The sequence below is a fragment of the Hemiscyllium ocellatum genome, chromosome 16 (genome assembly GCF_020745735.1).
Source record: "Hemiscyllium ocellatum isolate sHemOce1 chromosome 16, sHemOce1.pat.X.cur, whole genome shotgun sequence".
Classification (NCBI taxonomy): domain Eukaryota; kingdom Metazoa; phylum Chordata; class Chondrichthyes; order Orectolobiformes; family Hemiscylliidae; genus Hemiscyllium; species Hemiscyllium ocellatum.
Genome location: NC_083416.1, coordinates 70,823,391 through 70,848,483, shown reverse-complemented (window position 1 = coordinate 70,848,483; position 25,093 = coordinate 70,823,391). Strand labels below are relative to the sequence as shown.

The 25,093-nt window shown below is 42.0% G+C and overlaps 1 protein-coding gene across 5 annotated transcripts in view; it reads left to right on the top strand.

Moving 5' to 3' along the window:
• The window catches only part of rad50 (RAD50 homolog, double strand break repair protein), a 157,656-nt gene that overhangs the window by 85,240 nt on the left and 47,323 nt on the right, over positions 1-25,093 (top strand). For all 5 annotated transcript variants that reach the window (XM_060837367.1, XM_060837364.1, XM_060837365.1 and 2 more), the window contains 8 exons: positions 1,495-1,670; positions 2,599-2,836; positions 3,035-3,224; positions 8,968-9,094; positions 21,798-21,991; positions 23,128-23,238; positions 23,686-23,778; positions 23,866-23,979. In XM_060837367.1, coding sequence (XP_060693350.1) covers positions 1,495-1,670; positions 2,599-2,836; positions 3,035-3,224; positions 8,968-9,094; positions 21,798-21,991; positions 23,128-23,238; positions 23,686-23,778; positions 23,866-23,979 — 1,243 coding nt within the window. The remainder of the gene's footprint in view (positions 1-1,494; positions 1,671-2,598; positions 2,837-3,034; positions 3,225-8,967; positions 9,095-21,797; positions 21,992-23,127; positions 23,239-23,685; positions 23,779-23,865; positions 23,980-25,093) is intronic.

Genomic DNA, 25,093 nt, shown 5'->3' with positions numbered 1-25,093 from the left:
TCCAATTGATATTTAGTATCAAATTTAAACTAACAAAAACATAAAATGCAGTGAGGATTAATGTTAAGGCAGAAGATGCCAAAACTTCTAAAAACCAACCAAAGGTGACTAAATAATAATAAGGGTGGGAGGGGAAATCTTTGTGGTTAAATCATTAAGTATATAAAAAAACGAGAGCAAGAGTTTGTTTAATTGTATAAAATGGGAGTGAGAGGCCAAAGTGAACATAGGCCCCTTAGAGAATGGGGAGGAAATAGTAATGGGGAGTCAAGAAATGGCAGAGTAGTTGACTTAGACTTTACATGATCTTCATAGTAGGAATCACTAATAGCAGTCCAAAAATGCTAAATAAAGAGCAAAAGTAAGGGAGAAAGTAAATGCAATACCTAAAACTAAAGACAAAATACTAGGGAAGTTAATGAGCCAAAGACCAATAAGTCTCCTGGACCTGATGCCGTGCATCCGAGGAAGTTAAAGGAAGTAGCTGCAGAGATAGTGGATCCACTCGTAATCTTCCAAGAATCCTTATTGTTACAAAAAGTCCCAGAAGGTTGGAAAACTGCAAACAAAACACACTCAATCAAAAAGTGAGGTAGACAAAAAGAGGTAACACCTGTAGGCCAGTTAGCTTAATATCTGTTACTGGAAAACATTAGTCTGTTATAAGGAATGTAATAGCAGACTATTTTAACAATGTACCATAATCCAGCATTGTGAACATGACTTCATGAAGGAGAAATCCTATCTGATAAATCTGTTAATATTCTTTGAAGACCGAGGAGAATCAGTAAAAGTAATATTGTTGGATTTCGAAATACATTTAATGAGGAACTGCACATGACACTTCTTAAAGAGATAAGAGCTATGGTGTTGGGTTATTGCATTATTGTGGATAAATAATTGGTTAACCAATAAAAGAAAGAGGTTTGGATTAAGGAAGACATTTTAGGATGACACCTGTAAATGTGGAATGCCCTAGAAATCCATGTTGGGCCACAATTATTTACAATGCGTGCCAGTGACTTGGAGGAGGGAGGTGAATGTACTGTCACCAAGTTGGCAGATGACACAAGAAGAGGAAGGGAGGCGACTAGTGAGGATGACCGTGTCTACTGAGGGTGATAGAACGGTTAGGTGAGCGGGGAGAACTTGGCAAATAGGACTTAGTGTGGGAAAATGAGTCTTGCACTTTGACAGAGAGAGTAGATGATCTGAATATTTTTAAACAGAGAAAAACTGCAAAAAGCTGAAGCGCAGAGGGATTTGGAGTGTCCTTGTGCACAAATCACAAAAAGCTAGCTTTCAAGTTCAGCAGATAATAGGGAAATAAACGGACTGTTGGCCTTTATTTCAAAGGGATTGGAGTATTAATATAGAGAAGGTTATGAACGCACCAGTTGGACCAGATCTAGAATATTGTGAACAGTTTTGACCACACTGAGACTGTAATTTCCTGTAAGATTTTATGTGAACTTTACTTTCTGAAACTTTTAGTAAGGATTTGGCATCAGCAGACCAGAACAAAAATCACACAAGTACCGCACTGAAAACAAAAGAACAGCAACTCTCTACCTACGAGGAAAAACTTTTCGACTTGTGCGGAGGCCAGGATTTTGAGAGTGATCTGTATAAACTTCAGGATGACATCGAAAAGGCATCAAAGCAAAGAGGTGAGGCTAGAATCTGACTCTGTGCACCCTTGTTGATTGGCTTTCTGTGTCAGAAGGGAATTGGGGGAATTTTTGATAAACTACATTTTTTAACAGACCGTTTATTTTGTTCTGACTGCCGCACTATGATTTCTCACCAAATTGAATCTTTATTTCCCTTATTGCTTGCCTAACATGCATCCTTAGCATTTACACAGCAGCACCAAGGTCAGAAACTGTAATCAATGTAATCTGACCATCCTTTATCCCTTCCTTTTCCACTTGGACACCTGGTGAGATGATTTAAAAAACCCAATCTCAGGTATTCCTGATGAAGGGCTTTTGCCCAATATGTCGATTTTACTGCTCCTCGGATGCTGCCTGAACTGCTGTGCTTTTCCAGCACCACTAATCCAGAGTCTGCCCCTAATTGCCCAGAGGGCAGTTAAGTGTCAGCCATATTGCTGTGGGTCTGGAGCCACACAGAGGCCAGACTAGGTGAGGATGGCAGATTCTCTCCTTCAAGGGCATCAGTGAACCAGATGGGATTTTCAACCAATGGAACTGACTCTTAATACCAGATTTGTATTGAATTCATTTTCCACAGCCTGGGATTTGAATACAGGTGCCCAGAACATTACTTGGGTCTCTAGATTACTAGTCCACCTTGCCGTCAGCTCCCCTCAAAGAAAGATATTCTTGAAGGGCTGCAAATAAAGATTTGATTTTAAATGTTGTATTTATAACATTACGAGTGTCAAGCTGTGCAAGGAGCTTTGAGCCTTGGCCACGTCAACGTGCATTGTTTTCACTGCTGATCAAACGTGTCGCACGATGAGGGGAATTAACTTCTCTCTTGTTCGGCTGGTCTTCAGTCCACGCCCAACCTGAGAAAGCTAAACTCTGTTTGTTTTCCCCCCACCTTTGCCTAATCTCTCCGTTTTCCCAGCTATGCTTTCGGGAGCAACCGCTGTCTACAGTCAATTTATTAGCCAGTTAACAGAGGAAACTGAACCTTGCTGTCCTGTCTGTCAGCGTGTTTTCCCCTCCGAGGCTGAGTTACAGGACATCATCAATGATCTCCAGTCAAAACTGCGGCTTGTCCCGGATAAACTTAAATCAGCTGAGTCTGAGCTGAAGAAGAAAGAGAAACGTCGTGATGAGATGATGGGACTGAAACCAATCAGGTATGAAATAAACCAGAGCTGGATTCACTGGTCTCCATTTCCATTTCTGACCTCCATGATTATTAATTTACTGGTTGCTTACTCAGTTTAACAATTAGAGTCTTTGTTTTTCTATCCAGATTTAATGATCAGTCTGACAGGCTAGTTTTTGTTGTGTCTTAAATAGTAAGTGACCCCTTGGGAATTTTTGTTCTGCAGGGAAACTGTTATTGAACTTAAGGAAAAGGATTTGCCAGAACTACGCAATAAGCTCCAAATCATCAATCGAGATATTCAGCACCTGAAGAAGGATGTGGAGGAACAGGAGACTCTTCTTGCTGCCTTCCTGTCTGAGGAAGGCACTGCAAAAGCATGTCTGCAAGATATATCGCTCATGGAGAGATACCAGGTAACTTTGCAAATGACTTTCACAAGCTCATTGAAACATTCTGTGGATTCCAAGTGGAGTCTGTGGGATGACAGCATTTCTCAAAAGTCTTGCTGGGACTACAGTACTTTAGCAATCCTGAAGCTTTCTGCATGTGTCGACTTGGTAGCATGTTGCTTCTCTTGCGTGATATTGAAAACCTCTGTTGTCAGAACTTCGATGTCGTTTTGGTATTGGGCATTGTCTTTTGAAAAATTGAGGTCCCCAGAGCTGTGAATGTGGAGGAAGGTCACACAGACCAAGTCCAGCATGCAACCTACATCACTTCCATCTGCAGAGCAGGTCATATGTATGTGCCTTACATGGTATACAATTACAGCAATATAACTGGAAATGAGTGACTCTTTGAGGTTATGTTCTTTGACAGGAAGAATAGGGGAGCTGAATATTATTTAAATCGAGAAAGGCCACAGAAAGGAGGGATTTGTGAGACCTTATCCATGAATCTCAAAAAAACACGCTTTCAGGTTCATTGGGTTGTAGTCGATAAAGTGTGGTGCTAGAAAAAGGCACAGCAGGTCAGGACAGTATCTGAGGAGCAAGAGAGTCGACATTTTGAACATAATCCTTCATCCGGATTGAAGGGTTATGCCCAAAATGTCGACTCTCTTGCTCTTCAGATGCTGCCCTGACCTGCTGTGCTTTTTCCAGCATCACACCTTATCGACACTGACTTTCTCCAGCACTTACAGTTCTATCTCTCAGTGGGTTGTAGGGAAGACAAATGGAATGTTGACATTTTTTTCAAAGGGAATGGAACATTAGGAAGGTTTTGCTAAAACTGTACAAGATTTGACAGATCATAGTTAGAATACTGTGATCTATTTTATTCTCTTTAGCTGAGAAAAGATATACTGGCATTGAAGGTTCACTAGATGTAACACCATGTATGAAGAAACCTTCTGATGAGGAGAAGTTGAGTAAGTTTGATCAATACCTATAATGTAAGACATGTGCTCTGGAATTATATCACTCAGCTGAACTTCTGACCCATAATATGTCCACAGCTGACTAGGTCTTGATTTCTGAAATTGAGAAGAATGTGGGGCAGCCTTGTTGAAACATTCAAGATTCTTCTGAGACTTGAACTGGCAGATGCAGAGAGTTTCCTTCCCAATGTGACGGATTCCAGAGGTTGTAATCTCAGAATAAGATTATATCCATTTAAGACCGATGAAGAGGAATTTCTTCTGAAGGTTCTGAATTCTTTACTGCAGAGAGCAGTTGAGGCTGGGCCATTATGACAGATTATTAATCAGTAAAGGAATTGAGGATTATGGGAAAAGGCAAGAAAGTGATGTTGGACATTATTGGATCAGCCATAATCTCATTGAATGGCAGAGTTGACTCTGGGCTGGATGGCTTGCTTCTATTACATTGTATAGTCTTATTTTCTTCTCACTCAGCTCACAATTGCAACATTCTTTCTCAGTATAACATACATGTTTTGAACAAATGCTTCAAGCAATATCTAAAGAAAGTTCAAAAGAAGCAGCTATTCATTTTTTGTTGGTGCAGTTTCACCCAGTTATGATGTCGAGTATTCTGCAAGTGATAGTTAATTATTTTAACAATTAAATCAGCATCATTATTCATTCAGTGTGAATGATATCATGGTGCTGAGCACACAGAAGTTGCAGAATCTGTAAGAACAGCTACTGTTGAAAGACATGATTTAGAGATGCTGGTGTTGAATTGGGGTGTACAAAGTTTAAAAATCACACAATACTAGGTCAAATCAAACAGGTTTAATTGGAAGCACTAGCTTTTGGAGCGCTGCTCCTTCATCAGAAAATGAATGAAACGGGCAATACATATATTGCAAGGCATGTGCTCTGGAATTACATCACTGAGCTGAATTTCTGACCCATAATATCTCTACAGCTGAGTAGGTCTTGATTTTTGAAATTCCTTCTCTCAACTTCCCTGCGTTCCACCTTGCCTCCTTGAATTCCCTGAAAGTAACCTTGTTAACCCAGCCTTTGACCGCATCACCTGATGTCATCGTCTTTAATGTTTGTGTGATTACTGTGATGAGTGTTGACTTAGTGTTTTTTATATATTGGAGGCAAATCAAAGAAAATTGTATTGAGTTTGTAGCCATTTGGAGACCACAGTCTTATCTAGGCACCTATGTCAGTGATACCCACTGATCTGCACACTCATGATTTCTCATTGTAGCTCCTCTTGAATTATTGCTTTGTCACGACTCCCATTTATTATCAAATGAGCCATGATCTCATTGAATGGCAGAGCAGACTCAGTGGGCTGAATTTCCTACATCTTATGATCCTATGGTTATGATATTTATATTGTCTTTACAATAATTGGTATAAGTGAATGGTCAGGTTAGATTCCTGTATTGTTTCGTCATTGTGTATTGTGGAACATTGCACACACCCACTCTGGGATTATCCACAGCACATCTTAGTGGGACATTTTTGGCAGAATTTTTGGATCAGATCACTTGCCTGTCCCTTCAGCTGACGTGATATGTAGCCCTGGCTGAATTCCTGCAAGAGGTTACAGAGGGCTGCTGTCTCATTAGAGAGAGGTAACTGGGGGTTTAAGCTGAGGGTCATCATGCCCCAGGCGAGGAGAAAGGTTTAGAAGAAGAATCCTTCATGGTGACCTCAGTCTGTGTGGGAATTGAATCCACACCTTTGATGTCCCTTTGTTTTGCACACCAGCTGTCCAGCCATCTGAGCTAACCAGTCTTCAAAGAGTAAAGAGGAGTGACTGTGGAATACAGTGCCTGCTGATGTAGTGACTATGGACTTCCTGCGTGTCATTGTGAAGGGGTTGGATAGAAAGGCTTATGTGAAGAGCACTCATCTAGTTCAGACTCAAGTGAATATTACCATTGGACTCTCGAATGATCTTTTCCTATAATTAGATTCTCCGCACACACCTGAACCAAAGATGTGCTATTGAGAGTAATCAGCACCTGTGTATGCACTAGTGAAAATTCAAAGCAGGGCCTAGATTTTGTAACAATTCCATATTGTGCACTGTGGAAATTCTGCCGCTTGGTTCCTCATTGTGAAAAGCAATATGTGTTATGTTGCTTTTCATTTGAAGAGATGTTTTGGCCCTGGAATAGATAACAAAAAATGTTTTCTTAATGATTTCTTAAGAGGGATGTGCTGTGTCATTCACCTTTTAAAAGTCAAATCTTAGACAAGAAGCAAGATTAGTTTGAATTCTTTTCCCCTTTTGCTGTCCATTCTTCCAGTTTCTGTTGCATTTTTAACATTTTGTTGAAACTGAGCCCAGTCAGTATCTGATGAATTGATGTAGTTAACTTACAAAACATGACCACATGAGGGCACTACGTTGACACACATCATTAAATTTGCACAATTGTGCTCAGAAGATATTATAACAAAGTCCTCTCAATAAGCTCGTCACTTAAGCAGATTCTTTTTGAAAGATGTGGCTGGTTATGATAATTTGCGGGGAGATTGAAATTTGTGCCAGTATAATCTCCAGCTACTGTGTCAATGTTGTGTTCTTGAAGTGATCCTGACACCTGATTTTCTGACCTGTAAGCCAGGTTTTCTGAGGAGACCAAAGTGAAGGCCATTAATGTGTAGCTACGCATAATTCGCAACATTTCAGAAATCATTGTACACAAAATGTTGCAAATAATGAAAATCTAAGATAAGACCAAAAAAAAGGTTTTGGAAAAATGCAGGTCAGGCAATATCTGTGGAGACAGAAACAGAGTTAATAGCCTGAATTTTCATGAAGGCAGGAGGACTGCAGAATTGTTTAAAAATGGCAGGTGGGTTGCTGATATCGTACCTGGGATCTCTGATTTTCAGTAGTGCCTTTTAGGGTGTACCCTGAGAATCTTGGCTGACATTCCAGAAATCCATTAGGCTGTTGAAACATCTGAGCTCCAAGAGAAACATTGCTTGATTGACAGCTTTGGTTCTCTGATCTCTGCTGTCGATGCTGCAATGTCTATTAATACAAGGTTAAGAGATTTCACATGCTTGCAATTTCTGCCATTAATACTTTCAAAGGTATGGATAATTAACACTTTTATTGTAGTAATGGGGCATTTTACAGCACAGTGGAAAGTAATTAACGATTTTTTTTACACTACCTATTATCGTTTAGGACAAATTAACCTTCAGTGGGCATGGAGATGGTGTGGTTTTATATAGCAGGGTATGGGGAGAAGAAAACTGAGCATAGTGATGGGTACAGGGGCATTTCGCAGCATGGGAGGCATCAGGACATGGTGTAACCTGGCACTGGGGATGTGAGGAGCGAAGAGGTTCTGAGTGGATGGAGGAGTATAAGCGAGCATTAGGGGCATGAACATGGGAAGGGGTTGGGAGATATGGACTGGCACAGGCACATGCGGTAGCCTCAATAGGACATAGAGGTTTGAGGGGTAGAGACCCACCATTGTCATGGTCGTGCCGAATCAAGCTCAGTATTTCAGGTTGATCTATGCTTCTAATTATTTCCCATTCCATTTCCTACTTCATCCATTTGAATTAGCAAATGCAAGAACAGTTGTTATGGAGCTCAGTGTGAAATTTGAACTGGTGATGGTTTTTAAATTTCATAAAAGCAAGTTTGAAGAAGTTTCCTGAATGGTTCAGTTGTGTAATGCCAGCTAGTACAGTCCTGGTGGTTGCTGGTTTGAAAGTCCTATAATGGTTTTCTGTTTCTTTGCCAGGTTTTCCACTCTGATCACTGGCAGTGACCCTTGAACTAACTCGCAGTTGGGGGCACTTTAGAAACATAGACAATAGGAGTTGGAATAGGCCATTCAGTCCCTTGAGCCTGCTCCACCAGCCATTCAAAATGATCACGACCGATCATCCAACTCTGCCCTGTTCCACCTTTCCCCCCCCATACTCTTTGAGTTTTTTTAGCCTTAAGAACTGTATTTAACTCTTCCTGAAAACAATGTTTGGCCTCAGCTGCTTTCTGTGTCAGAGAGTTCCATGGGCTCACTACACTGAGTGAAGACATTTTTCTCATCTGAGTTTTTAATGCCTCATATCTCATAGCGCTTTGACTAACCACCTAGACTAAACACAGAAGAGTGTGCACTTGTGGAAATAAAGCCTTGCCAGTGTCTCTCTCACCCCTGATTTAGTGAGAGCCGTCACATATCAGGGTGTGGGGTTAACAAACAGTTTGAACTCAGCAAACGACTGACCAATGCCAAAGCACCTTGATGTTACAAAAGGTTTTTCAAAAAAAAAAGAATATGAAAAGTTTTTTTTTCAGAGGGTTATAGGGGGTTGGGGTTTAGAGTCATACCGCACAGAAACAGACCCTTCAGTCCTACTCGTTCACTCCAACCAGACATCCCAATCTGACCTAGTCCCATTTACCCTTCCTATTCATATATTATCCAGGTGCCTTTTAAATGTTGTAATTGTACCAGCCTCCACCACTTCCTCTGGCAGCTTGTTCCATACATTCACCACCCTCTGTGTGAAGAAGTTACTTGACAGCACAGAAGAATCCGATTTGGGAGTAATGGTCAAAATTGAATTGCATTTGAACCTGAAGGGAAAATAATGGCAGGGCTACAGAAAACAATGCAAGGGCGTGGAATGAGTTGGATTGCTCTTTCAAAATGTCGGAAAAGGCTCAATGGACCGAATGGTCTTGTGATGCATGATTTGTTTCCATTGTAATGGTCATCCATGGGTTTTTTTTTGGTCAGATGGAATTGAAAGACGTTGAGCGAAAGATTGCCCAGCAGGCTGCCAAGCTTCAGGGAATAGATGTGAACCGAACCATGCAGCAGGTCAACCAGGAGAAGCAAGAGATGCAACTTCAAGTGGAGACAGGTAAGAAAGAGCAAAGATAGTTGTGAATGTGCAAATGTTTGCATTTTCACACGGGGGTCACATACCTGCCTTCGACTCAAGTAGGCAGCACCCTCCTTGTCATTTTCTGAACAAAGAGAAACCAAGTGCCCACTTACCCAAGTTCAAAGGCATTTTTGTAGACCACCCTAAGCAACAGCACCTTCCAATGTGTAGCAATGCTGGATGAGTTTAACTGGCTAGATTAGATTAGATTTCCTACAGTGTGGAAACAGGCCATTCAGCCCAACAAGTCCACACTGACCCTCCGAAGAGTAACAAACCCAGATCCATTTACCTACATTTACCCCTGACTAATGTACCTAACACTATGGACAATTTAGTGTGGCCAATTCAGCTAACCTGCACATCTTTGGACTATGGGAGGAAACCCACACAGACACTTGGAGAATGTGTAAACTCCACACATACAGTCGGCCAAGGCTTAAATCGAACACGGGTTCCTGGCGCTGTGAGGCAGCAGTGCTAATCACTGAGCCACCATGCCACTCCAAGACTATGCACTCGCCAGTTCATAGCATGGGTAAGCTTTCTGTTCACCTAATTCACAAATAGGTCATTAGCTTGCAGAAATATGTGCAGCTAAGTGGCAAAAGTTCTAATCCAGAAATGAGTCTATCTGGCAGGTTACGTAAGTAACCAACCACCTTGGCCCACTTACTTATTATGTTGGCTTGCAGTATTGCAATCCTAAACAAAAGCAGTTGTGTGGCTGAAGTTTCAGATCACAAGGTTGGTAGGTTGGAATCTAAATCCTGCCTATCATCATCATACAATGTTGGAGACAGGTCTTCATCATAGATAGCACAATTACTCCCTAGGCCAGCCCCATAACTTCATGGGAAACCTCACTGAATTTAATTTATTGATTAATTGGTAACTGAGGGGGTCTTAGCCTTTGCCAAGCAAAATACCACAATTCCCACGTGTGGCAGAGTAAATCCTACATTCCCTAAAGGAATGTTCTGCCCAACCACCCACACCGACCCTCCGAAGAGGAACCCATTTCGCTCTGACTAATGCACCAAACACTATGGCGCAATTTAGCGTGGCCAATTCACCTGGCCCACACATCTTTGGACTGTGGGAGGAAACCCACGCAGACACGGGGAGAATGTGCAAACTCCACACAGACAGTCACCCAAGGCTGGAATCGAACTTGGGACCCTGGTGCTGTGAGGCTGCAGTGCTAACCACTGAGCCACCGTGCCGCCCTAATCTTTTAATTTGTGTTAAATATGAATCAGCAGTTTATAGTTGGGTCATCCTTCCATCAGAATCTCTGAAGCGGGGATGTTCAGTCACAATCTCACAATGCTCCATCTCTTCAGACAGTGGTTGCAGTGGCAAGTAACATTTGTGCCACCTAAGTGTCAGACAAAGATTAACTCTAACAAGAGCAAAGCTAACCATCGCCCTTTGACGTTCAGTGGTTTTAAAGTCTCTGAAACCCCTAATATTAAGATCCTACGGGTAACTTTGCTTCTCAACTGCACAGTTGTTCTGAGGACCCACATGCTGATTACATAGCAATATATTGACTTCCACATTTGGAAGTCACTGCAGTACAAAGGCCTTTAAATTCTGAACAGAATAAAAACTAATTAGCAGGAACATAGTTTTTATCGTTGGCCAGAAATTGAACTGGATCAGCCAAATAAATATGGTGGCTACAAGAGCAGGTCAGATGCTAGGAATCTTGCATCGAATAACTCGCTTCCTGTCACCCCAGTACTTGTGTGCTATCTACCAGGCACACTTCAGATGTGTCAAATTCAATTCAACACACTCTCCACTTGCCTGGATGAGTAGCTTGACACCATCCAAGACAAAGCAGCTGCTTGATTAGCCTCCCATTTACTGCCTTTTACTCTCCTCACCACCAATGCACAGTGATAGCAGTGTGTACCATCCAAAAGATGCACAGCAGAAACTTGCTGGGCTTTCAAATCTGTAACTTCAGCTTCCTGGAGGAACAAGGGCATCAGATACGCTGGAACACTATATTGTGCAATTCCCCTCCAAGTTACATTCCATCCTCACTTAGAACTGTATTGTCACTCTTGCTGGGTTAAAACCCTGGACCTCCCTAATGACACTGCATAATATGGATTGCAGCTGTTCGAGAAGGTAAGTCTCTACCACCATCTCCAGGGAAATTTGGATGGGAACTAAATACTTACATCATTTGCTTAAAAAAAATGGAATAAGACAGCGAGTCCTGTAAATTTGATGCTTAGTTAAAGGCAGAGCTTACGATGGTAAAATGAGTGTATCAGATATAGTTCTCTTGGTTTGTGTGCAGTTACCAGTCACCAATTCCTCCTGTTTTCATCATTCACACAATGTCAGTGTTGACTGAACCAGCATTTTTTTGCCCCATCACAGTTGCCCTTGAGAAAGCGGTGGTGAGCTGCCTTCTTGAATTACATCAGCGCATTTGCAGGAGGTAGACCCACAATGCTGTTAGGGAAGGAATTCGAGGTTTAAAGTCTGGTTGAAGATTTGTAGCTCGGGTGTCCGTTGTTGTGGTTCTGTTCGCCGAGCTGGAAGTTTTTGCTGCAAACGTTTCGTTCCCTGGCTAGGGAACATCATCAGTGCTATTGGAGCCTCCTGTGAAGCGCTGCTTTGATGTTTCTTCCGGTATTTATAGTGGTTTGTTCTTGTCGCTTCCGGGTGTCAGTTTCAGCTGTAGTGGTTTGTATATGGGGTCCAGGTCCATGTGTCTGTTAATGGAGTTTGAGGATGAATGCCATGCCTCTAGGAATTCCCTGGCTGTTCTCTGTCTGGCTTGTCCTATGATAGTAGTGTTTTCCCAGTCAAATTCATGTTCCTGGTTGTCTGAGTGTATGGCTACTAGGGATAGCTGGTCGTGTCATTTTGTGGCCAGCTGATGTTCATGGATGCGGATTGTTAGCTGTCTTCCTGTTTGTCCTATATAGTGTTTTGTGCAGTCCTTGCATGGTATTTTGTAAACTACATTAGTTTGGCTCGTGCTGGCTATTGGGTCCTTTGTTCTAGTGAGTTGTTGTCAGAGTGTGGAAGTTGGCTTGTGTGCTGTTATGAGTCCTAAGGGTCGCAGTAGTCTGGCTGTCAGTTCTGAGACGCTCCTGACGTATGGTAGTGTGGCTAGTCCTTTTGGTTGTGGCATGTCCTCGTTCCGTGGTCTATCTCTTAGGCATCTGGTGATAAAGTTGCGTGGGTATCCGTTTTTGGCGAATACCTTGTATAGGTGTTCCTCTTCCTCTTTTCGCAGTTCTGGTGTACTGCAGTGTGTTGTGGCTCTTTTGAATAGTGTCCTGATGCAGCTTCGTTTGTGTGTGTTGGGGTGGTTACTTTCATAGTTTAGGACTTGGTCTGTGTGTGTTGGTTTCCTGTGTACCCTTGTGGTGAATTCTCCGTTGGGTGTTCTCTCTACTAACACGTCTAGGAATGGGAGTTGGCTATCCTTTTCCTCTTCTCTCGTGAATCGTATTCCTGTGAGTGTGGCGTTGATGATTCGGTGTGTTTTTTCTATTTCTGTGTTTTTGATGATTACAAAGGTGTCATCGACGTATCTGATCCAGAGTTTGGGTTGGATTTGTGGTAGGGCTGTATGTTCTAACCTTTGCATAACTGCCTCTGCTATGAGTCCCGAGATTGGTGATCCCATGGGTGTTCCGTTGATTTGTTCGTATATCTGATTGTTGAATGTAAAGTGTGTGGTGAGGCACAGGTCTAGTAGTTTAAGTATGCCGTCCTTGTTGATAGGTTCGGCCTCCTGTGTTCTGTTATGTATGTCCAGTAGGTTGGCTATTGTTTCTCTGGCTAGGGTTTTGTCAATTGATGTGAACAGTGCCGTCACGTCGAATGATACCATGGTTTCTTCTTTGTCTATGTGTGTATTCCTGATGACGTCCCAGAATTCCTGTGTTGATTGTATGGAGTGTTTGGATCCGCTGACTAGGTGTTTCAGTTTTTGTTGTAGTTCTTTGGCCAGTTTGTATGCTGGTGTCCCTGGTAGTGATACTATGGGTCTGAGTGGGATGTCTGGTTTGTGTACTTTGGGTAGTCCGTAGAATCTGGGGGTGTTGTTGCTTTCAGGTTTCATTCTTTGCTGGTCCGCTTTGGTTATCTGTCCTTTTTTTGTAGATTCCTTAGTGTGTTGATTATTCTATTGGTGAGTTGTGGTGTGGGGTCGGAATCCTTCATTTGGTAGGTATTGGTGTCTGCGAGTAGTTGTTGTGCTTTATTGTGATCCAAACTCTGGATCAGATACGTCGATGACACCTTTGTAATCATCAAAAACACAGAAATAGAAAAAACACACCGAATCATCAACGCCACACTCACAGGAATACGATTCACGAGAGAAGAGGAAAAGGATAGCCAACTCCCATTCCTAGACGTGTTAGTAGAGAGAACACCCAACGGAGAATTCACCACAAGGGTACACAGGAAACCAACACACACGGACCAATTCCTAAACTATGAAAGTAACCACCCCAACACACACAAACGAAGCTGCATCAGGACACTATTCAAAAGAGCCACAACACACTGCAGTACACCAGAACTGTGAAAAGAGGAAGAGGAACACCTATACAAGCTATTCGCCAAAAACGGATACCCACGCAACTTTATCACCAGATGCCTAAGAGATAGACCACGGAACGAGGACATGCCACAACCAAAAGGACTAGCCACACTACCATACGTCAGGAGCGTCTCAGAACTGACAGCCAGACTACTGCGACCCTTAGGACTCATAACAGCACACAAGCCAACTTCCACACTCTGACAACAACTCACTAGAACAAAGGACCCAATAGCCAGCACGAGCCAAACTAATGTAGTTTACAAAATACCATGCAAGGACTGCACAAAACACTATATAGAACAAACAGGAAGACAGCTAACAATCCGTATCCATGAACATCAGCTAGCCACAAAATGACACGACCAGTTATCCCTAGTAGCCATACACTCAGACAACCAGGAACATGAATTTGACTGGGAAAACACTACCATCATAGGACAAGCCAGACAGAGAACAGCCAGGGAATTCCTAGAGGCATGGCATTCATCCATAAACTCCATTAACAGACACATGGACCTGGACCCCATATACAAACCACTACAGCTGAAACTGACACCCGGAAGTGGCAAGAACATCCATCAACAGACGCATCGACCTGGACCCCACATACAAACTACTACAGCTGAAACTGACACCCGGAAGCGGCAAGAACAAACCACTATAAATACCGGAAGAAACATCAAAGCAGCGCTTCACAGGAGGCTCCAATAGCACTGATGATGTTCCCTAGCCAGGGAACGAAACGTTTGCAGCAAAAACTTCCAGCTCGGCGAACAGAACCACAACAAGGAATTCGAGGATTTTGATTAGTGAAAGTGAAGGAACGGCTATACATTTTCAAGTCAGGATGGAAAGGGGCTTGGAGTAGAACTTGCAGTTGGTGGTGTGCTCATGTATCTGCTGCCCTTGCACTTCCAGATGACAGTGGTTGTGGGTTTGGAAGGGCATGCAGGTTGATTTAATTTTTGATAATCGTAAACTGGACAGTAATTAGTCATTGTAATTTTCTCCACATTATGATAAGAAGCTGGTATGCTGGATATGATTTAGTAAGATAAAATTGCTTTAATGCTAACTTTTTCAAGAGACCTTACTGTGCAACTGTTACACATGTAGAGATAACCATGACGTGGAAATTTATTGAGAGTGTCAACCGGGGAAAGTCTTCTTTATTATAAAAAGCAGCTCTATGGACAGGTAAAATGTGGCAAAAGATATATTGTTGGATGTGTTTTAATTCAGACTGTTGCTTGCATGGCATGACAACTTGAACAGTCTTCCACGTTAAAGGCAGTTGGATTTGAGTCTATTTTAATTTTTTTAAATATCTGCCAAGTTTCAGCTAGCAGCATTTGTGCCAAGCATTATTGTGCTCAAGTCCTGCTTGAGGCATTCTCTGCTCGCTATCCACTGGCACTGAGCATCATTCAAGGTCATATCTTCGGAGTAGGTTATTAAATGATGGTGGGGATTTCCAGTGTCCCATGGCATTGTTCAAGAAGATGATCAACATTCTCCCAGAACCTAAGCACCACCAAAAGAATCAACTGTAGTCACTTCTCTCATTTTCTGTTTGCTTTGTCAGATTGCCAGCTGTTATTACAAAGCAAGTAACTTGTGACTCATCTCTATGAATTGCTTAGGGATATCCTGTGGATGCAGTGTTGATAATGAATCAGACTATATTTCTCATTTAGATGAAGGGAGATGAAACTGAACATTGAACCAAATTCCTGCTAGTGACTTGACATCCAAATGTTTCAAATAGATGTTTTGCACAGTGCGTTTTTATTCAAATAAATGCTTTAGACGATTAAAAAAAGGCTCAGTTTTTCACCTTCTGGATTGTAGTATACTTCATAGGCTGAAGACTCATACATTGTCACGTGTTTGACTTTGACTTTGATTCATTGCATGGCCATTGGGATTATGTATGCAAGTTTGTGTCATTGTGTGTTTTGGAAATGAAAGCTAAATAGAAAGATGGCAAGATGAAAAAAACTTCTCTGTTGACCAAAGTTTGGTCTGTGTTGGAATTGATGGCAGTCAATTTATGACCAGGATGATGCATTGTATCAATACTTTCTAGTCATGTGATATCTCTGATTGTGGCTTTGTATATCTTCCAAGGAAAATGCCACCACAAAGACTGAAATAATCTTTTTGGAACCTGAAACCTCCTTCCTTACTATTAATATCTGACTGATCTTAGTGTCATCCACAAACTTTCGTATCAGCCTCTCTACATTTTCTTTGATCTCATTCATTTATACAGCTTCTACTAGCACACTTCTGCTACCTTCTGCCAATAGACCTAATTTTGGATCAATGTTGCCAATTTACCTTGGATCCCCATTTGCTTTTCCTTCCTTTTATCAGTCTCCCATGTCAGGACTTTGCTAAAATCCATATAAATTAATCACTTGCACTACCCTCACCTACACACCTGATGCCACTTCAAAAAATTCAGTCAATTTGTTAGACATGATCCCCCTATGACAAAGGCATGCTGATTATTCCTGGTCAAACCCTATCTCTCCATGTGGGAATTAATATTCTCCTTCAGAATTTTCTTCAATAGTTTTCCTGCCACTCATTGGTCTGTAATTTCCTGGTACAATGCTATCACCCTTAAGAAGAACAAGGAACAATACAGCACAGGAACAGGCCCTTCAGCCCACCAAACCTGTGCCAACACCTAACACCTTTCTAAACTAAAAACCTATTGCTTCTATATGGCCTGTATCCCTGCCTGTACATGTATCTGTCAAGATTTCACTTAAACATTGCTAATGTGACTGCTTCTACCACCTACTCTGGCAGCACTTCCCACCACTATATAAAAATCTTGCCCCTCACATCATCCTTAAACTTTTAAATTAAATCTCTGTCCTCTAGTAATTGACATTTCTACCTCAGGTAAAAGACTCCAGTTATCCATTTTATCCATGACTCTCACTAATTTGCAAATTTGGACGTTCAAGTGAAAACAAGCCAAGTTACTTTCATCTCTCCTCATAGCTAATATCTTCCAAACGAGGCAATATCCTGATAAATCTTTTCTGTGCTCCCTTCAAAACCTCCATGTCCTTCTGGTAGTGTTGTGAGCAAAATTGTACACAATGTTCCAAATGTGGCCTGACTAAACTGCTAAACAGCTGCAACATGATTTTTGAATGTTTCTGCTTTATACTGTTTTGACCATCTTTATTCACTTGCATTGCCACTTTCAGGGAACTGTGGACCTGTACATCTAGATCCCTGTATATATTAATGCGTCTAAGGGTTCAGTAATTTATTGCATACTTCCCTCCTGCATTAGACCTTCCAAAATGCATCACTTCACATTTGTCAAGATTAAATTCTGTCTGCCATTTTTTCGCCCAAGTTTCCAGCCTGTCTATATCCTGCTGTATCCTTTGGCAATCCTCCTCACTATTTGCAGCTCCTCCAATCTTTGTGTCAGCTGCAAACCTACTAAACATAGCACCTACATTTTCTTTCAAATCATTTATACATATATATTTTACAAACAACAGAGATCCCAGCCTTAATCCCTGTGGAACACGACTGGTCACAAATCTCCAGTCAGAAAAACAAACTGTACAGCTACTTTGTGTTCTGTGACAAAGCCAGTTCAGCATTCATTGTAACAGTTCACCCCAGATCCCATGTGACCTCCTCACGGCAGGCTGTCACAGAAGATGGATTTTGACAAAGGCCTTGGTAAAATTCATGTCGACAAGATCCCCACCGCTCTACCCTCATCAATCACCTTCGTCACTTTTGACAGTTCCTCAAAAACCTCTTTCCAATTTGAGAGATATAACTGCCCCCACACAAAGTCATGTTGCCTTTTTACGAATAAGTCCATATTTTATCAAATGTGAATAGATCCTTTCCGTAAGAATCTTCTCCAAAAATTCCCCTCTCACTCATGTAAAGTTCACTGACCTGTAATTTCCTGGATTATCCCAGTTGCCCTTAAACCAAGAGAACAACGTTGTTACTCTCCAGTCCTATGGGACCTTCCCTGTGACAAAAGAGAATACAAAGATTTTGTACAAGAGTGGTGTCAATAATTTTCATGCCCACTCTTTGCTCACCTAATTGCTTCCTTGTGTTCCGCCCACATTTTCTATACTCCATAGGGCTTCCCTTTGTACCTGCTCAAGGCCTCTCTCTGCCTTTTTGTCCAGCCCTGAATATTCTTGGACATCCAGGGTTCTCTGGGCATGCTGCTCCTACATTTCAGTCAAGAGTGTGGTGCTGGAAAAGCACAGCAGGTCAGGCAGCATTCGAGGAGCAGGAGAATTGAGGTTGTGAGCCGAGGGGGTGGTGAGACAAATGGAACGGGAGTTGGGACTGGGGCAGAGTAGCTGGGAGTGTGATAGGTAGATGGAGGAGCTCCTACATTTCACCCTAAAGGGAATATGTTTGGTTTGCGTCTTCCCCAATTCCCTTTTGAATGGCTCCCACTGTTCTGCTATAGACATTACCACAACCAGCTGTTCCCAGACCACCTTGGCTACATCCTACCTTATTTTAATAAAATCTGCCTTGCCCAAATCCAAAAAAACACCCTTTTTACAGACCACCTTTTTCTTTTGCCATAACTAACTTAAATCGTACTGTTTTGTGGTCACTTACACTAAAATGCACCCCCACTGCGACTTCAACTGACTGTTCAGCTTCCTTCCCCAAAATTAGGGCCAGCACTGCACTGACCCATATAGGACCTTCTACATGTTTTCAAAAAATGCTTTCCTGAATGCATTTCAAGGGATCAGCAACCTCTGAACCCTTTAACCTATGTCTATCCCAATGAGTATTGGGAAACTTTAAACTTCCTTATATATTACATACCTAAGTGAATTGTCTATATAATTGCTCCTGTCTTACTCGTTAAATGACTGGGAGGCCCATAATGCACTCCCAGCACTGTTACTGCTCCTTTTTTTATTTCTATGCATAAAGCCTCATTTGACATTCCATCAAAGATAGTTACTCTCCATGTTGCTGGATCTGGCTCCTTCCTTAAAAATGCAATACCACCTCCTCTTTTACACCCTCCCCATCTCACTTGATGATTCTATTCCCCAGAATGTTGAGTTGCCAAGCCCTTAACCACATCTCTGTAATGCCAACAATATCACGCTTCTACACTTCAATCCATGCCCTTAACCCATCTGTTTTAACTATAATACTCTGAGCATAAGAAACCTTCTAGCCTCACCTTACATCCTTGAATCTCAAACATAGCTGAACTCTCTCTGTCTCATTTCCTTTAATAAGGTATGCTGTGCCCCTATTGTACTAATGCTTTGTGTATCGTCTCACTGCTGAACTAGTTTGAATTTCTTCCAACAGCCTTAGTGAAACTACCCACAAGGATGTTGGTCTCATTCTAGGTCAAGTGCACACTGCCATATCTACAGGTCCCAAGAAATAATCTAAGTGATCCAGGAATCTAAAACTCTCCTTCCTGCACCAGTGGTTGAGCCATGCATCCATCTTGCCTGCACTAGCTAGCACATGGCACAGGGAGTAATTATAACCTCTCGCAGTCCTGCTTTTTCATCTGCTGCTTAACTGTCTAAATTCTTGATGCGAATTGGCACCAATTATGGCTTGAATTCAGGACATTCTGCCCCAGAAGCATAGGTCCTGCATGATTTGCAGGTTGCGTTTGAATTAGATTAAGAATTGATTGCATTCTGGTGGGCAGGATTTATTGGCAGCTTATCAGTATGGGGGCCAGATACTGATTGTGCACTACAGACTTGAACTGCTTTTTTTTTAAACAATCTGTATTACTGATCTATATTAATGTGTTGAGAGCCCAGTCTGCAAGCCTGCAGATGATACAAAGGTTTGTGTGGGTGGTAGTACTTTGAACAAGAAAAGTAGATGAGATTTAGATTTCGGCACAATGAGGAAACAGTTGTGTATCTGGCAGTGGCCATTGAGAAGAGATAAACGTGCTACATGGCTTGTGCTGATGGATAATCTCCACCATGTATGAACCAAGCAAAGTTCAGAGCTAAGGTCTGTTGAGAAGGAAATGGGCTGAGGTGTTCCAGTACCGTAATGACTAAAGATTTATAACCATTGTCAAGAAGCTTTTGTGAAAGAAAGCGAGCATTAACCTTATTGTGTAGAAGATCCAAAATAAAACAAAGCCATCACGTTACCCTTTGTGTATGAAAGCAGTAGTTAGGCCCCGTCTAGAACAAAGTGGGATTTTATGGTGCCTCTCATGGCGTGCTTGGACGCATGGGGACTATTCACTCAGATGGAAGAGGGGCGTGCGAGCATCCCAATCGCTCCCTGCCTCCACCAGAGGCTCAGTTGCCAATTAAGGCTTGTAAATGGCCAGTTCATGACCACGTAAGGCTTTCACCCAACTGCTGCTGGTATTCAAAAGCACTCCATGCCTCTTCGAGAGACCTGGCATCAAAAGGAGATCGACTCACCGAGAATGACTTCTCCCTGCCTGCCCCCAAAACCTTGGTGATGACCCCTGTCTCCGCACGAAACCCCTCCTGCCAACACCTACCTCAGGCCTGGATCACTCCGTGGTCGACGGCCTTCTGTGACTGTTTATGGCAATGAATTTGGGAAGGATAGATTTCTAACTTTGACATCAATCCAGGAAAAGGACATTTGGTGGCCATGTAAAGTACCTTAATGTGGGTCTTACAGGTAGTCATTGAGGGCATCAGAGGCCTCCATAAAAGCCCTCCCAGACTAAGGGAAATATAGATTTCTTGAATAAGATTTGGAGGAGGATTGTTAGTATGTCATTATAAAGACCCTAAATAGTAAAGTTACAATCCAGACTTAGAGAGTTGGTACTTTTAAACTTCACTAACATTTGATTGTGAAATTTAAGATAAATCCATAATGTTTAGAAGCAAACTAGATTAACATTCTCATTGAAGCTAGCATTGCAGTGTGTAAAAGATAGATGGGGTTTTGGCGAGTTGCTCACTGTGGTTTAATTGCCAGAGGGATGTTTCCTAGATGCCGTTCTCTTACCCAATGCCTCTGACACCCTAAACTAGCCAACAGATCTTACCTCTTCTACATTTGCAATGCCCAAGAAATTCATTACGCCAGCTGAACTTTTCCTGCATCTTGTTTTCACATCAGTATAGCGTGCTTGTACTGCTGATCAGGCAATACTTCAATTTTAAAATTATTTTCCACGGCTTCAGACTCTATGGCCTTACCCCTTCCTAGCTGTGTAATCACCCCCAGTTCAGCAACCTTCCAGATTCTCAGCGTCCCTTCAGTCCTGGCCTACTCGACACCATTCCAGTCCACTTGCTTTACTCCGCCATTGGTGGCTGTTCCTTCAGCTAACTCAGCACTTCATTTCTGAAATCTGCTCCTTAAATATCTCCACTGAGGTACTATTCTTTGGTTAAGTTACCCCTTGAGATTTGTCTCTTTGCCAGTCTTAAAACCACCTCTCACTGCTCAGTTGGATTTTGTTTAATAATATTCATGTTGTACCTTGGGATGCTCTATTCCGTACTTTTGTAAGTATAGGTTTAGATTACCTTCAGTGTGGCCATCCGGCCCAACAAGTCCACACCGACCCTCTGAATAGTAACCCACCTAGACCCACTCCCTCTGACTAATGCATCTAACACTATAGGCAATTTTTGCATGGCCAATTCACCTAACCTGCACATCTTTGGATTGTGAGAGGAAACCGGAGCATCTGGAGGATACTCAGATACTGGGACAATGTGCAAACTTGACACAGACAGTCTCCCAAGGCAGGAATCGAACCTGGGTTCTTGACGCTCTGAGGCAGCAGTGCTAACCACTGAGCCACCGTGCCGCCCGAAGTCGTTGATTTCACACTAGAATTGCTTAATTGATATTTCTGCAGGGCAGGCGTCTGCTCTGAGGACTTCCTGATAGGTGAGCCTGTCAGATGGAACACAAATCAGTTTCAAAGCGAAACTGTTATTTGAATATTCATATAAAGGCCTGATGAAAATCTGCAGCTCTTGTTGGAGCCATGACCTTTGACGTGTGTGTACTGTATTGTTGCTGTTTCCATTGTAGTGTGTAATAAAATAGAACTGAAGCGGAAAATGATTCAAGATCACCAAGAGCAGATCCAGCTTCTGAAGAGTATTGTCAATGAGGTCCGGGCAGAAAAACTCCAAATCGCCAGCAACATGCAGCGACGTCAGCAGCTGGAAGAGCAGAGTGCTGAATTTTCCACAGAGGTTCAGTCCCTACACCGAGAAATAAAAGTACGTAGTTTTTCACTTGGTTCATATCTTTCACGAGCAAACAATTTAGCCCTACACCGTTCAAATAGTTATCCTGCAGTCTCCATTACAATGCACCCACTTGTTGCTTGCTCAGATGCTGTTGCACATTGTCCAACTTGTCTCAGCTCTTAACACTTGAGATGGGCTTTCATAGAATCCATCCATGAAAATTTAAAGCTGAGGTTCAGTAGCATTTTTTACACATGCGTTTAAAAATACGGTGGAAATCATTTGTAGAACCAGACCTCTTGGAAGCAACACTGAGAGGTTCCCTGTAGATATCTGCAGTTCAAACATCACATAAGTAAATGTATCTGCTCTGACTAGGTTCAGAGACTTCCTTACATGTTTCTTTATTCCACCCCATCATCTGGACACTCCTCCTGATTTTGTTGTCAACTCCCAATGAAAAGTAGATGGGGGCGGAGTTGCACTTGGCTTTTGTTAACCCTCTGTCCTGTTCTGCCAGGGGCCCCCAACCCGAAATGGTCTGTCGCCTTGCATGAAATTTATTTTTGGGAGAGGTGATGGTCTAGTGGTATTGTCTCTAGATTGTTAATCCAGAGACTTGGATAATGTTCTGGAGACCCAGGATTGAATCCTGCCACGGCAGATAGTGAAATTTGAATTCAATATAAATCTGGATTTAAGGGTTGAATGATGACCATGAATCCATCGTTGGAAAACCCCATCTGGTTCAGTAATGCCTTTCTGGGAAGGAAACTGCCATCCTTACGCTCGACTCCAGACCCACAGTAATATGGTTGACTTTTAAGCTGCTCTCTGGGCAATTAACGATGGGCAATAAATATTGCCTAGCCAATGACGCCCTCATCCCACAACTTAAAAAAAATCTAACCGGTCGGGGACATGAGAACTACTGGTGCCTATAGCATAGCATCTTACCTGTGTGGCTATTGGGAGGTCACATTGGGGTGAGGTATTGAGCATAACCTCAACTGAGAAACCATTTAATCAACTTAGTTACAGCGGAGATCCTCGGGAAATGCATGAATCCAAATTAAAATTAGAATAAGTAAACAATGTACGATTTTTATCCAGTCAAGTATGAAACTAAGGAGATGTTCATTAAATATGAGTTTGCTCTCTTGCAGGAATCTAAGGAACAGCTACCTCCACTAGCTGCAGCTCTGGATAAACTACAGCAAGAAAAGCAAGATCTGATAGAGAGGAAAAATATGAGCTACAAGGAGATACAAGATAAGGTCAGGCATAACATGCTTGAATTCCAACCAGAAGGTTTTGAATTGCAGTTCCAGAAATGGTATGAAATATGCATACATCTGTTTGGTGGCTATTTGTGGAGAAGGTTTGGCACAGATACAGACCATTTGGCCTGACAGGTCAAGGCATCTCATGCACCTCCCCTCACTGTTCCAATCTCAAACATGATAAGCTTCTACTCCTTTTTCCATTGAGTTTGACAAGTTCCCACTTAAATGTACCAATTTTACGTCACAGCTGCAAGATCCTCACTAGGGTTTTTTTAATGCACTGGTACTAAAGGAACAAACATTGACAAATTTTAATTATGCCTTTCATCAGCTGATTGTGTCTTTTTTTGAAGAAAATACAAGCATCCCTTTTGATAGAAGAAGCAGTGCCTATACATTTCTCAGCATACTCTTAAATTGTAACTGTCTTTTGTCTAGATAAATGAAATAAAAGAAAAAATCAAAAATATTGATGTGTATGCAAGAGAAATTGAGAAGTACATCAAGGACAGAAGAGATGAACACAAAGAGGTAAACTCAGTGGCTTACAGGTGAGCAGTTGTTGCCTGAAGTGTTCTTGATTTGTTTTAAATCTGTGCATTTCTGTTACTTTCCAAGCAAAAAGAGTCCGAGCTTCAAGATACTATTACTCAGCTCAGTGAAGCTGAAAAGCAACGAGACAAGATCCATAAAGATATGGAGGCTACGCGGAAGGACATTGATACACAGAAAGTAAGGGAAGCCATTCACTTTTGCAAACTGCTTCTGAAACAATGTGACCTGTGTAACTTGAACTCCTGTCCAAAGACAAAATTATTGTGAATGCTGGAGATCTTACAAAAAACAGAAGCAGTTTTGGTGCAACTCAATCGGTCTGGCAGCATCAGTAAAGAGAAAAACAGAGTTAACATAGAAAGTGGAGCAGGAGTAGGCCAGATGACCCTCTGAGACTGTAATACCATTTAATACGATCATGGCTGCTGCTCTTTCTCAAAGCTCCCCCTCCAAATCCCTTGATGCCTTTAATATCTAAAAATCTCTCTTTTGAACACTGTCAATGATACAGTCTTCTGTGTCATAGAGTCAAAAAGGTAAATAGTACAGAAACACGCTCTTCGGTCCATCTCTTCCATACTGACCAGGTTTCTCAAACTAAACTAGTCTCAGTTACCTGTATTTGGCCCATATCCCTCTAAAAATTTCCTATTCACGTATCTGTTCAAATGTCTTTTAAATGTGGTCACTGTACCTGCACCTATCGCTTCCTCAGGCAGTTAATTCCATAAGCAAACCATCCCGTGTGAAAACATCACCCTTCAGGTCCCTTTTAAAACTTTCCCCTCTCGCATTAAAAACAATACCCTCTAGTCTCAAACTCTCCTACTGAAGGGAAAAGACTTTGGCTATTCACCTTATCTATGCCTGTCATGATTTTATTAGCTGCTCGCACATTCCACAAGATGACCATCCTCTGAGTAAAAGAAATGCACTACTCTGTATCCTGAGATTATGTCCCCAGGTGATACATGCTCCCTGAATCTAGTCAGTCTAGCCTTGATCGAATTTTTAAAATGTTTATGGTTTAGATCACTGACCTTTCATCAGTTTATAGTTTCTTTAGAGCAACAATATATCCCAAAATGATGGCATTTGGAACTGAGAATAAATGAGAAGATTCTGGGCAAAAGGTAGTAGGAGACGTGGCCAATCGATATGATCAATGGCACAGGTTTCAAGTAAGCTTTTGAAGGCGAGATGTGGTAATGATGAAGAGTTGGGAAATAATGTTAGGAGCAAGATGATTGTTAGCAGAAGATAGCACAATGGAAACCGGATTCAGTTAATG